Source organism: Chrysemys picta, chromosome 9 (assembly GCF_011386835.1).
Source record: "Chrysemys picta bellii isolate R12L10 chromosome 9, ASM1138683v2, whole genome shotgun sequence".
In the NCBI taxonomy this organism is placed as follows: Eukaryota; Metazoa; Chordata; order Testudines; family Emydidae; genus Chrysemys; species Chrysemys picta.
Window position 1 is genome coordinate 76,371,246 of NC_088799.1, and position 14,811 is coordinate 76,386,056.

The 14,811-nt window shown below is 36.3% G+C and overlaps 1 protein-coding gene across 8 annotated transcripts in view; it reads left to right on the top strand.

Moving 5' to 3' along the window:
• Positions 1 to 7,499, top strand: part of HDX (highly divergent homeobox) — an 89,808-nt gene extending 82,309 nt beyond the window's left edge. For 5 of the 8 annotated variants that reach the window (XM_042853313.2, XM_042853311.2, XM_042853310.2 and 2 more), the window contains 3 exons: positions 269 to 346; positions 2,885 to 3,007; positions 6,563 to 7,499. In XM_042853313.2, coding sequence (XP_042709247.2) covers positions 269 to 346; positions 2,885 to 3,007; positions 6,563 to 6,688 — 327 coding nt within the window. In that variant the 3' untranslated portion in view covers positions 6,689 to 7,499. The remainder of the gene's footprint in view (positions 1 to 268; positions 347 to 2,884; positions 3,008 to 6,562) is intronic. The other 3 variants (XM_065556529.1, XM_065556530.1, XM_005284538.5) reach the window with 1 other exon arrangement.
• Positions 7,500 to 14,811: the final 7,312 nt, after the last annotated feature.

Consider the following 14,811-nt stretch of genomic DNA (forward strand, 5'->3'; position numbering starts at 1 on the left):
TTATCCATCCAATAAGAAAAACACAATCATGTCTGGTTGTTGAAATATATAGTGTATGCAGTTTACCTACACTCCTTTAATTTAGGAAGGCTTAAATTTTTTTCAAAGAAAAGAACATGTAATGTTAACTGAAATAATAATGTTTTGCTGTGTTTATTTTAATGGCATGTTAAGTCCAATGTTTGTTGAAAGAATTACTTTGTAACATCACTATTATGGCACTAGCATTCAAGCTTCCTAGTGCTAATTATTAATTCTTTATTTCTAGGTGCTCTATATTGTGAAGTTTTGTACATATTTCTCCCAGGAGTTTAATGAACAGCATAACCGTGAAAGCACTTCGTGTGTATGTGTGGAGTATTATTAACTTTGCATTCAGAAATTCTTAGCTAGGCAATGAATAAATGTAGGAAGAGAAAAACATGGTTGCAAAATAATTTGATGTTCTCAGTTCAGTTTCTAGCAGACGTGAATCTATATCCCAAAAACTACTACCAAAGCTGACAACCTCTTGGGAGTCACAGCAAAAAGAAAATGCTAAATTGGCATGGAGACCAAATTCCCCTCTCATCCCTAAAACTGAGTCGTCCAGAACAGAATTGAGGCACATGTGGCAAGGAGGGCTGAAGACTATGTATGGGAGAAATCTTGCACTGGCTGTGATGTAGTTTGTGCATAGTACTATCTGTTGTTATCCTGTGGAAAACTGGTGTTCAGCGCCATCATTTGGACACCTTTTGCAGACACACCATTTTCTTAATCTTGAAAATCTAAACACAACACAGGTAGTTAACTACATATAATCTTCACATAACCTGATCTTTGCAAAGGAAAATACCTAGGGGAAATTATATTTTTATGTTCAAGAAATTAACTTGGAATATATACAGTGCTGTAAGTCTAGTAAGGTGTATGTGGGAATTAGCTGAAGTACTTACTGAACCTGAAGTTAAATCTGAACTTTTGATTTAAGAGATTTGCCATCTAGATATTAAACTTGTGCTTTGTAAATCCAATAATACATGTTGTTCATTGTTTATAGAATGGCTGATTAATGCCTGGCTGAAGCCCTCTTGTTTATCTACCGTGTTGGCACTGTCAATGCTTCCCCACACTCCCTTACCAGTATGCCACAAATCTGACATGAAGGGACCATCTTGAGAGAAAGAGACTAGTACACTGCTGTTTTGTTGAGCCTGTTAATGAGGATGTCAGTTGTCGTGGTTTTTCTTTTCTATTTGGGTATTTATAGTGTGCCTGTCACTGTGGTATCTGAGGTGATGTGGATAGTGGAAACTGGGAATGAGAAACCACCAGCTCATTTCATATAGGCTATTTTAAGCAATCAGCTGATGAAAATTTCCAGCCACTACTTTCCTAGGCTGGATTTCAGTTATCCAAAGAATAGCTATTGGAGACATGGAAAGGGGAGTTAAATGTGCAAAGATTCATTGGCATCACCTGTATCAGCATTGATGGGCTAGGTTATTGGTTAGGGATGAGTACTCTTTGGCTTTTGAATTAGGTAGGTTGGTGTCTCCTAACTAGTGCAGAAGCAGATAAAAAGGTTTTTCTTGGGTAGGAGTCAGGGTTGGTAGGGAAAAACAGTTTATAGACTCCTCTCTAATACTGTCTCTGTAAACAGTGAGAGACAAGGTGGATGAAGTAATATCTGTGATTGGACTAATAAATACCTCACCCACATATCCTGTGATCACATCTACGATACTATCCCCAAACTATGGGCAGGCAAACAATGGTGGAAGAGAGGCAAGCTTCAAGACCTCCGCTCTGTGTAGCACCAGTTTGATCCCAGCTCTTCTCCTTGTACTCTACTGGAGCAGCTGGTGGATTGGTGCCAGGAGCAGCAATAGTGGATTCAACTTGTGGCTCAGTAGCTGTCTGAATGAGCAGTGTCTGGCTCAGACCCAACCTCAGAAAGTTAAGAAGCAGACAAGCTTTAGTATTTTGGCCGGGCCTTTTAAAAAATTTCCTTCCCATTCTCCAAACAAAACAGATTACCTTGAATGCATCACTATTTACATGACTGACCTTAAGATTTTGAGGAAGGTTATTGAGGTGATCCTTTGGTGTACAAACTTAGCTGACTCCACATAACATACGTGTTTCTGGGTGCCATGGAATTAGGGAATTTTAGGGATTTTTCCCTCACCTCTTTCCATTTCAAGCTTCCTGCGGCAATACTGGCACCTTGCTGCTGTCTGTCTCACACAGTTGGTTTACATTTTCGAGAGTATCTTTGCTAGGGAGAGAGGTAGAAACTTCCTTTAAGGTGATAGGTGAGATTCTCCTCTCTGGGACCAAAAGACAGTGCTTATTAAAAGTGCTCTAGAGGTGAACAATAATTCCCCTGAATGCTTTGTCTGTAGTGTGATTGCTATTATGCATGGAGTTAATATGCAAAATGACTCCGCTTCCTGGAGGTCTTCATGCCTTGAACATTGTCGATTGCATATGCCAAATAAATAAATGGAGTTTATATAGGATCAGAAGAAATGGTTTGGTCTATGCATTTACTGGGCATTATAGGCCTAGTATGACATCACTCACAGCCAGTTAGAATGCCCCAATTGTGTTAATTTCTAAAGCCTCATAAAAAATGCCTTGTTCTGTCTTAGTGCCTAATTATCAAACCAAAGTAATAAGGTCAGACAATGCTAACCCTGAAGAATTTTTCCATGATGATACTTTCACAGGGAACCTTTATTCTCTAGAATTATTTGATTTTACCCTATTTTACTTTTATCATAACAAAAGAAACTCACTGTTATTCTCTTTTATTTGAATATAGGTACATTTGATGTCATAATTTTATCCAATGCTAATTCTTATTTGGAGAATTATATCTATTTTTTCCCCTCAGAATGAAGAAGTTAGGTTCATTGAAAATGAATTGGAGAATCACAAACAGAAATATTTTGAACTACAGACATTCACGAGGAGCTTGATACTTGCTATCAAATCAGATGATAAAGAACAGCAGCAGGTAAGTCTAAGAAGTAGGCAGCAACTATGTCAGACTTTTTTTTTTCTTTGTCTTTTGTCATTTTCTTACTTATTTATATTATGGTAGTGCTTACAGGCCCCAACTCAGATTGGGGCCCTATGGTGATAGACACTGTATGAACACACAGGGTATGTCTACACTGCAATTAAACACTCGTGGGACTCTGTGAGGGGGAGGGTCCCGCAGCCCGGGTTCCAACCTGAACCCAAATGTCTACACTGCAATTTTACAGCCTCATGACCTGAGCCAACCTCGGGTGTTTAATTGCAATGTGGACATCCCCACAATAAGACTGTTCCTGTCCCTGAGTTCTTGCAGTGTAAACAGACAATACAGGCAAAGCATAAGAGAGCGAAAGTATTATCTTCATTTTCCAGCGAGGGAACAGAGGCCCAGACCAATAAGTGACTTGCCCAAGGTTAAATCAGAAGTCTGTGGCAGAGCCAGGAATAAAAACCAGGTCTCCTCAATTCCTGCCAGTGCCTTAACTACTTTCTTTAGTCTTAGTTTGCTCTGAGGAATCATTATTTTTGTACCGTGTCAAGTAGCTTTCGGAAGGCCAGATCTTCAGCTGGTGTGGTCTCCAAGGATGTCAATGCAGACATATACCCGCTGAGGATCTGGTATTCTGTGGTAATGCATAATGTGATGCCAGTAAGATAGTGGGGTTTCTTCTCGTCATTCATAAAAACATTACCATTTTCCTCCTCAGTTTGTTAGGTGGAACTATGGCCCCAATCTAGCAAAACATTTTAATACATTACTTCACTTTAAGCACATACTGTGGTACTTTGTTGGATCAGGGCTTATGTGCACAGGTTGAATAGTGATTGAGGAGTGTGTGTATGCTTGTTCAGCTTTCCAGTCACAAACTGTAAGTTGTGGGGATCGTCCACGTACAGTAAATGAATACTGCTGTACAAAAAATATCAAATCTCCAATATCTCTTCTTGTTACATAGTTTTTGATGTTAAAAAATAGTGCAACATTTTGAAGCTAAATTTATACATTCTAATCATCACTTTTTTAAAGTAATAATGCTCCTTGTTTATTACAGTATTTAATTTAAGGACTGAGCACAGCTGACAATGTACAATAAAGCTTAATTTGGAGTCCTAGAGATGTCACAAACTATGAAACTGAATCATCAATTACAGCAAACTACTAATGACGTTGTACATACGGCCCAATCTCATATTGCTTACTCACATGATGTAGGATCAGATCCGTAGAGATGGTCTTAGATATTCCATTTTTTATATGTTCATTATAATATAGTGATTAATTGTCCTACTTGAAAATTTTAAATCTTGGGGTAATTTTGCATTAAATAATCATATTTTTCAAATGAATTTTATACTAGAAATAACATTGGACATTTCTGCTTTTGAAGTCAGTGCAATTCAGTACAGTTCCTTTCAGAAGGATGCAAAAATCTGGCTGCATATTAAAAGAGAATTATGTTTTAAATCTGTTACCCTTATATTTACATTTGTGTCAAACTTGCAATCAGAAAAAGGAATCAACCCACCTGCCCTCTGGAAATTAAAGATATGGAGTAAAATTTTCATAAGAGCTTAAGTCCAATTGAATTTCAAGTGTCAGCCTCTTTTGAGATTGGGACTTCAGCTTCTAGGTTATTGTGGATGCAGATTTAAATTAACTAATGTAAGTAATATTTGAGTTTTAAGATTACATGGTTTTCATATCACTTTATATTTCTAGTAGAATTTTCATAAGATCTGAAGTGATTTAGGAGCTTAAGTCCCATTCTCAAAAGAGGCTGACACTTGAAATTCAATTGGACTTAAGCTCTTATGAAAATTTTACTCCATATCTAAATCACTTCAGATATAAAGTGATATGAAAACCATGTAATCTTAAAACTCAAATATTACTTACATTAGTTCATTTAAATCTGCATCCACAGTAACCTAGAAGTTGATTAGGAGTAAGTGGTCTTAAAAATGATCTTATAAACAGAATATGCTTTGCAAAAAACGATTACTAAAGTAAAATGTAAATCCTAAAATATTATCTTTTTATTTTCATTTCCCACTTGATTTCCCATTTGTGAAATGTGCCAGATTGGCAATTCTGATAACTGATATGAGTTTACTCACAAAACAGGAATAGCACTGGCAGCAGCAGGGCAAGTTTCCTCTATATTGCTCTGCAAATGTGTGTCTGCCTTGTTCAGGAGGAATCATCTCTACATGCTGATTTAATGTTGGCTTTTCTACAGAGACTGCCAATAAGGATGCAAGTATCAGTTATCAAGACAATACCCATTCACTAGGGACTAGAATGAGGCCACCAATTTATTACATGTAAAAACAGCAAGCAGTTGTCAGTTGGTGATGACAGGTAATCATTACCATTCAAGGATGGATTTGAGCCAGTAATCTACAAAGGCTTCATAACCTATAACCTATTACCTACATCTGGAGCTATCAAGGCCCCAAGAAAATACCTGTCTGCAAATCTTTAGACTGTAAGCCCTCCAAGGCAGGGATTGTCTCTTCTGTGTTTGTATAGACCCCAGCACAATGGGGCCCCAATCCCAACTGGTACTATTTTAATATAAATATTGACAATAAAAATAAGTACTCCAAATTTAAACAGTAAGTTCAGACATTTATCTTACATAAGCCAACTGTCAGTATTTCTTAAAAAATTATAGTTTCTGCTTTTGACACACCTATAAATCAATAGTGCAGAGCCAAGCTATTCATTTGTTACAGCATATAAGCCATAGAACAGATCTAATTTCATGAAAACATTCTGGGAATCCTTCAATATATGTAGTTTCTTTTTCTTTGTGGGCAAAGGGTATGGTTTGTAGTATTTCTTGTAACTGAAACAATTAGCAAGTCTGCATATATATTGTAAAATATAATCATCCTAAAAATGTCTTTATTCAGGAAAAAAATGTAGTGGCTAAACTTCTTTAGTTTGTCCTTGAATGTATTCACTCTAAGGTACAAAGAAAATCTAAAATAAATATATATCACACAAACTAGAAAAGTGTAACTGTTAATGGAAGAACTACAATAGAAAAGATATGTCTGTGATGAACAGACATTGCAGGAGTAGAAAGGAGTCACTTGCCAGTATATTAAGGCATTTTTCTTGTGTCCCAAGAAGAAAAGATTAAATTATTAATTTCCCTCTTCAACTACTGATGGCGGGAGATTCACCGTTGGATAATATCCTCTGTATGCATCTCAGGATACGGTAGTTTCTATTTTGAAATATGGTAATTTGCCATCACTACTTATGTTTTCATTTTATAGCTGAGATATCACTGTTTTCTTCTGTGCTTGCAAGCAGTAAACTTGGTATCTGGCAATAGTACAGTGGTTACATCATTTTTGGACAGCATTCTGTTTCTTCTTTAGTATTGGGAATTTCACCATTATCAGTGAAAAAAATCATAAAAAGTGATCCTTTACTATACAAAGTACTTAATGAGTTAACATGAAATTTGAAAAATGTGTCCAAATACTAATTTAAATTTTTTTTTTAACATAGGCACTGCTGTCAGATTTACCTCCTGAATTAGAAGAGATGGATTTCAATCACGCATCTCCAGAGCCTGATGATACCTCATTCAGCTTGTCGTCTTTATCAGAGAAAAATGCCTCGGACAGTTTGTGATCTTTGGAGAAAAATAATATATATACGCACACACAATGCTTAGACTGCCTAACAGGTGTGCATTTCAAGATAACTGCATTTTGTTACCTGATATCATTCAGTCAACAAGAACCTTGGTAAACTAGGCAGACCTTGCTGAAGGGTGAATGTGATGTGATATGACTGCAACTTGCGGTGACAAGGAATATGGAACTTTGTTTTTGGCAAGTGAGAAAGCTACATGGGAAAAAGTTTTAGTTTTTAGCATCACAGCCTTGATTAGGGTCATTTATAATTTTCCAAAATAATTCTTGCTTTGTAGCAAAATTTATTCTGAGCAGGGATCCAAGAATGGAAAATAAATGTGCAGTTACACAGCCAGGTAACATTTCAACGTTGCTTATCATGTAAGACTCACCAGTCCTGTTTATTGTGACCATCGCCTTTTCCCTTGCTCCTTCTTACTCAGGTAGGTGGACTGAAAATTGGGAATCCATGTGGAAAAATGAGCTTGTTATGGGCAAATGGACAGAGTTGTTCTTGGACCCCTGAAAAAATCTGAATTAAAAGATTGATCTAAGGTGCTTATTGGTATATAAGTGCAAATTGTTGAGTCTCCCATTATCTCCTAAAAATGTCTGAAAAACACTAGGAAGACGAAGTGAATAAATTTAATTGGCTTCAATAAATTACTAATGTACAGAAGCAGATCTAAATGTTGTAAACCATTAGGCTTTTACTGGAAACTCTTGATTGCTGGAGAAGGCAACTGTTTCTGGTATTATTACTATAGTGATGGGATTAGATAAAGTTACACCAATATTTAGCGTTTTACCGTCATAGTGGTTTTTTTTATTTCACTTCGTTTTATAAAACCTGAAGAGTAAAGGCTCTGGTTCATAAAGATTCAGGAATCAGCTACATAGATTTTCTACAACCATACTCCATTTCATTGCAACAGTGCTGTCAGCCAAGGACAGTCTTCATCCCGTCTCCCTCCGAAGCTGTTTTAGTGTTGGAATCTGGGCCCCACAAATTTCCTCAGAGTGATTCAGTGACTAATTAGCCCAATTTAACACATTGTGTCATTCCGCCAGCAGACTCCAGGTGCTGACAAAGAATAAATTTAGCTGAGGTTTTTAAACTGCATGCCTGATAGCTTTAGCCACTCTCTGCTAACTTATCCTTTCTCAGCACTCATTCATACTAAATCTCACATCTCATTTGAATAAATACGTTCACCTTGACAGATTCAAATAAGTTCAGGATGGTACATAGTATTGTGGCATACAGCTAGAACTTGGTCATTTCTAGTCTGAGTATTTACAAACCGGCCTCACTAAACCTTAGGTCACACCAGCTTGAGAGCTAAATTCTTTCACCCTTATGCTGAATGGTACCTTATTCTGTGAGTAGTGCCACTGAGACTGTTTACTGTATAATGGGAGTAAGGTTTGAACAATCTGGTCTTTCTAAATAAAAACAGTCTTAAGTGTCCAAAAAGAGGAAAATCCATGCAGAGTTTGCACCCTCTGTCCATCTTCTCTCTTAAACTGAATTCCTGTTCCCAGGTGTTAAAGAAACTGCTGTCAGCACTTTTTCTGAGGGACAAATGTATTCTATCATAAATATGGTGTTAATGTATTAACTTCATTCCAGCCCTAAATCTGACAGTCATTTCAACCCCGTACTGTGAGAAACGATCACTGTACTGTATTTAAATATATTATACATTTAATTTACATTACTATACACCCTAAGATAATAGGCGTGATTTATCATAGGTTTTCTGCTCTGGGTTATTAACTGTACTATCTCTAGATAGGAAGATCCTGCAACTGACAATAAAACCTCATGTTTTCAGTAAGCTTTATTGAAGAAATTTAAAATGTGGTGTCTAGCCCTCATGCTCCACAACTTGGACCTTAATTCCGTTACTTCTCCTTGACATGGGATGGCAAAAGGCAGCATCTTCTTAAAGCTAATTCTTAATTTTGTGGTCTATGAATCTTTTTGCAATTTTACCTTTTACACTAGTAGCCAAGTAGAATTTTATCACTGCCAAGAGTAATTTTGTATTGTTCTGACTTGCTTTTTTCCTGACATGACATCAAACTAAATCAGGAAGTTCAGATTGGATGAACTGTGCCAAAAATAGACCTTTACTCAGTAAACTAGAATCCTGGTTCATGATATACACCTAAAATCCTAGGCTCCACACTCCTTGGGTAGAATCTGTACTGAGTGTTTCCCTTTGAGCAAAATATGCTTTAACTCTTTCTTCAATATAGGATAACAGAGCATTTATAATAAAATAGTCATGCTGTCACATCCAGAAACGATCAGCAGCAACGTAGGATGATCAAGAAGAAATATTGAATATGAAGTATGTTCCTATGTAATAAGATGCTCTATAGAGCTGTATTGTACAGTTGTTTGAGTACCTCCGTGCTTCTCCTCTAAATAACCTTCATCCATAATACCTGCAACATGAAAAAACAAAACAAAAAACTCTTAATGGTGAGTTATTACCAGTGCTAGTTAAAAATATTGAGGAAATATAGATTTACAGGACAGAGGCCGCAGAACAGCAGACTTGCTCTTCTACTGCACAGTATGGTAAAAACTTGGAAGAATAATTATCTTTGAAAATCATGAATGGCCATTTCTGAATATTGCATTCCAGCCATTCTCTGTCACCACACGTGTCTCACGGCTTCATGATTTGATGTTCTGTTCTCCAGAAAGACAGCTAGATATAATAATTAAGTTCACAGGGTCAGATCAGTAAACATGACATCAACAAGTCCCCCTATGTCTCTGTCCAATTCTTCATTTGCTGCCCCCTTTCTCTTGTTTAGGCATCTGGTTGGGGAGCAGTGCTGGTCTAGGAAAGTGCACACACTCTTCATATTAAATGTTTGTGGATGGTAAGAGTGGAAGGTGCTTCTGCAGTTCTGCGATCAAACACAGGGCTATGGTCTTGGCTAAATTCAGTCCTGACCTCAATGGGTGCATCTTCTATTGACTTAAATAATAGGGAATTGTGACCATGGAAGATAGGGCAGAATTTGGTCCTATGACCTCATATTGTCCATCCATACTTCCAGCTAAATTTGTCATGATAGCTAGCTGATATGTGTCTAATGCCCAGAAGAGAACACCTTGATGTTTGTCTCCTGAATGAATTCTAGGTATTCTTCAGCTGACAAAAAGCAATGTTGGCTTTGTTGATCTTGGACATTTTTAGGATTTTGGTTTACAATTATTTCCTCTGTTCAAAGGTAGATAAAGAAATACATTAGATGCTAAATCATCTTCCACTGCACTATAGATTGCAAGGAGGATTTATTTTTCCATAAAAAATGGGAGAAATAATCACAGCTGGTACTATTGTACCACAGAGGAAGCATTAAAAAGCAGCCATTTCACTTCTTTGGATCATAAAGTTAAACAACAGATACAGCAAGAGTGCCATGAGTTAAAGAACCGTCCATCAACCTCCTGCTTGGTCAGTGAGGGATGACTTCACAGACATTGTTTATTCCTGACACATGTTTTGCAATGTGGATTATAGAAGAGAGTATCCTACTTGGAGAAAGCCTAACTTGAAAAAAGGCAATTGATAAGAGACATGCATTTTAAACCAGCAATAAGGTGCTATCTCCCTGTAGGGAGAAATGAAAGTATGTCTCATGCTCATCAACTTGCTATACATAGGGAAAGTTGTACCCTTGAGGTACTGCTTGTCTTAATTTCCTGAAAATGTTTCCTGTATTGCCTGCAGGGCTAACAGGAGTGAGTAGTAATGAATATTTCTAGTCAGTAAATTAAGCAGATATGGCTTTAAATACACATGGAGAACTGATCTATTGAGAAGGTTTTCCTTTTCTTAAGTAGTCACTTTTGAGATTAGCATTGGACTTTAATATTAAAGTACCTTTTGTGTGACCGAAGTCAGTATTCAGATAAGAAAAACAAGAGCTTTACAGCTCCTTGGAGACAAAGTGGGGAGCAAAATAAGGAGATAAACCAAAAATGTAACGTGCCATTTTAAATTTGAAGCAGTTCATCACCTCTACCCACCAAATGAAGAGATAGTATGGGTGTCATATAACAATGCAGTTATATAATCAGAATTATATGGCAGGAATATGTGTGGTGAAAATCTTATTGTGGAACTTACTGCTGCAAAGTGGTCACCCATCTAATAACAGAACTGTACTATTGTTACCATATTAGTAAGGATTAACCCTTAAAAACTAGTTGGGTGCACTGCCTTTCCCATCGGCACTTAGCCACAGCAGATTCTCACTTTCGGGATTCTGATGGCATGAGGAAAGAAAATAATTAATACACATGAATGGAAAATTAAGCAGACCATCTGAAAAATCAAAATTTAGTTTACTGATAACATTACAACCAAAAGCTTAGTTTACTGTATTATACTACCTCCAGTTCCACTGCCCAGATCTGTCAGCAACAACCCAATTATACGATAGGCTGGCTGGCTTATAGAGGGTCTGGCATCTTGGAAGCATTCTTTCAACTTTAATATGAGGTTCTGCTTTCTTTGTCTAAAAATCCAAGATTGCATGAGTTAATCAGTTATCAAATTTCCGATCAAAGTCAGAAAATGGCTGGAACAAAATCTCGGACCAACTACTCATCAGAAGGCATCAATGCCACCTCTTGGCATCTGATTTGTCCAGCCAATTAATATTTTACCACACTGGCTGACCAAATTTTGCAGCCTCAAAAAAGCTATGGGCAAAAAACTAAATTATACCAGAAGACTGGAACAGTCTTTGGCAGATTGCACTGTACCACATTTCACCAAAGCAGAATCCACAGTATTACTCAGAATCTGTTTCCCTGTGAGCAAAAATGGCTAGCATTCCGCTTAAAGGATGCGAGATATATTTTAAAAAAAAAGTGATTTAACAAAAAAGCAAATATCTAATCAAGAAATGTTAAAAGAATGTTCCTTTAAGGAGAATGCTTTCTGGTAATTTCTGTGGTAATATGAAGCATTTTCACTGTATCACTGAATTAAGTGAATAAGTCCTTTAGAATCCTGTGTTACATTTTACACATACTACCTCTGAAACATAATACCACCTTAAGACCACATAAAAAAATGTGAACTTTTTTTGTTTAACTTTTTAATGGGCAATAACTTCCAATAGACATATTTTTCTTCAGCTTTATACTCATTTTTAGTTAAGTGTTTGTGTTGCATTTAAGGTTTATGCTTTTTAGTTTTGTATTTTTTTTTTCTCTTCCAAGCTACAAAAACTTTTGACAAAGGAACGCAATGAATGATGACATGACTGCTAGCAGCAAATATCTCCAATGGCTGATGATGGGACACTACATAGGGAGGGCTTTGAGTTACTACAGAGAATTCTTTCCCAGATGTCTGGCTGGTGGGTCTTCCCCACATGCTCAGGGTCTAACAGATGAGCCATATTTGGGGTCTGGAAGGAATTTTCCCCAGGGTCAGATTGGCAGAGACCCTGGTTTTTTTTTTGGCCTTCCTCTGCAGCATGGGGCATGGGTCACTTTCAGGCTTAAACTAGTGTAAATGGTGGATTCTCTGTAACTTAGAAGTCTTTAAATCATGATTTGAGGGCTTCAGTAACTCAGCCAGAGGTTATGGGTCTTTTACAGGAGTGGCGGAGTGAGGTTCTGTGGATCTGCAATGGGCAGGAGGTCAGACTAGATGATCATGATGGTCCCTGACCTTAGAGTTGGAGTCTACGATATGGGGAAGAAAATATGGAACGTATATGTTAGGGTCAATGGAAATGTTACCATCTTCTGGGTTCAAATACTGTTAATAAGATAGTAAATAGATAGCTGTGCTTGGTGCAGCTATTGCAGGCAATAGATATTGCACTTAGAGAGCTCGATCAGTGCCAAAGGACTAATGTGACATTTCCTAACATAAAACAAATTAATTTCTGTGATGAATTGGAGAACAGCCAAGTGATGAATCCCAGCTACATACTGAAAAGAGTAAGATTTAAAATCTAGTGGGTACATCACTGTATGTGATTAAATTAGTCTATCTTTAGTTTTTATTTGCAGCTGCACTTGTCTGCACAGAAAGAGTATTTTTGATTTGCATGCAATAAAGGGTCAAATCCTAGTCTTAGAATAATCAGGGGCAAAGCTGTCATTAATTTTAACTGGCTCAGGATTTGGCCCCAAGTGCAGACCAAACTGCCTATGAAAGTTTCACATCAAAAAGAAAAGTGCTCTTGTAATTTCCCATCAACCCATGAAATAGTTTGCAGACTGTTTTAAAAAAAAGTTTAAAATGTGTTAGGTGTGGGGAGAAAGTCAGGTGCAAACAAACATGTCAGTTGAAACAACAAAATTTACAAACACTTTTTAAAAAATATTTTGGTTTTTATTCAATAAAGCATGGATATAAACTGAATGCAAAGGATCTCTTAAGTGGCAAATTTGACTTTTTGAAGGTGGAAGTGCTTAAATATTATAAAATGAAAAGTATAAAATTATGGAAACTCCATTGAAAATGTGTCTTATGATACTGTGCTCTCTAATAGAAATTAAATACAATTTACTAAGATTATTAAATACATCATTTGTGTGTGTTGGTGTGTATGTACACACATAGATATAAAACACTAAGTTAAATGTGATTCACTCACATTAGCATCATCAAAGGCATTTTCACTTGAGGAAATTCCAAATGCAATACTTGTAAAGTAAATAGTTGTAACAGGTAACTGCCACATCATTTTTGTCATTACTTATATTCAAGACATACTTTTGGATTAAATTGAACGCATCCATATAAATATTGATTATAGTTTATCTTTCATAATTCAGTATAACGCTGCTAGGTTTAGGCTTAAAACTACCTTGAAAAGCCCAGTGTAATACTACACCTAAGTAATCTCAGCACACAAACTGTGCTGAACTCATGAAGAGTTTTAACAATCTTCAGCCAAGACAGAGTCCACTTTCATTTCACTAAAGTTTGAAAAAGGTGACTTTACTGAAAGGTTAAGTGTAACTATATAAGCTGGTATGCTATTTTAATTTGCCTACAAAGTGTTACGGTAAATCATTCTCTTTAACTTAATATGATGTCCTTTTGAGCCAATTTGGCAAGTTTTGTAAATTTAGTATAATACGGAATTTCTCCGTGAAAAATCAATATTTATATTGCATTTTTATTGTATGTATCAGTATGTGTAGCAAAAGGATTTACCGATCTTGAACTTGAGTACCTCTATTAACATCCAGGATATATGATCTTGGTTTATTTGAAAGATGGATGTCAAGTGAAATATTCCATCCACTTTTACTGATCTTGTCTGTATATATAAGGGTATTTATAATCTTATGTTAACAAAACTCATCATGAAAAATGATTATTTCCTTCTTTAGAAACCTGCCCAGCTATTTTTATATAAAATGTTGGTCTCTGCCTTAACTTTTTTGTGAAAATTTGTGCCATAGAATATTCTAACTTAACTACAGATAGTTTACAGAACTTGCTTTGGCTCATCTTTGGTTCACATTTAAGTAAACTGTGGCCAATTTTATGTGGTTATTTGATAGTTAAATTAATCTTTTTTGCTTAAAATTGTTTTAATTTATTTATCCTGTATATCTGCATCAAGGGTTTTTTCCCTAATCGTTTTTGTCCTTTAAAGCTCTTGAATCTATCCTCATATGCACGCTTTGTTAGTTCAAGAAGTAATAACTTTTCATTAGTTTATCATATATAGTTTGGTAAAACCTTTAAGAAATTGAGTCAATGGTTTTAAAAAAAAAATGTATCTATATTGACCCAATTGGTCAGAGTAAAGGGCTATTTACCTTTGGTAAATTTGTCTACTAGACTCAAGGATATTTTTCTAAGTCGATCAGGTTTGGGAATCTGGAGAAATGAAATAAAGGTTAACTAATTCATTTTCCTATATAAAGTTCTCAGTTTCTATATGTTTAATCATTACTAGCCTGTAAAAATCAGTACGACCAGATGTTTAAAACCATGTACCGCATTCTTGTGTCCCCAATTCCTCCCCTTTCAAGTCAATGGAAATTTTGTATGCACAAAGCATGCAAGATCAGGGCCTTATTGAAGCACTGTGTTGGGA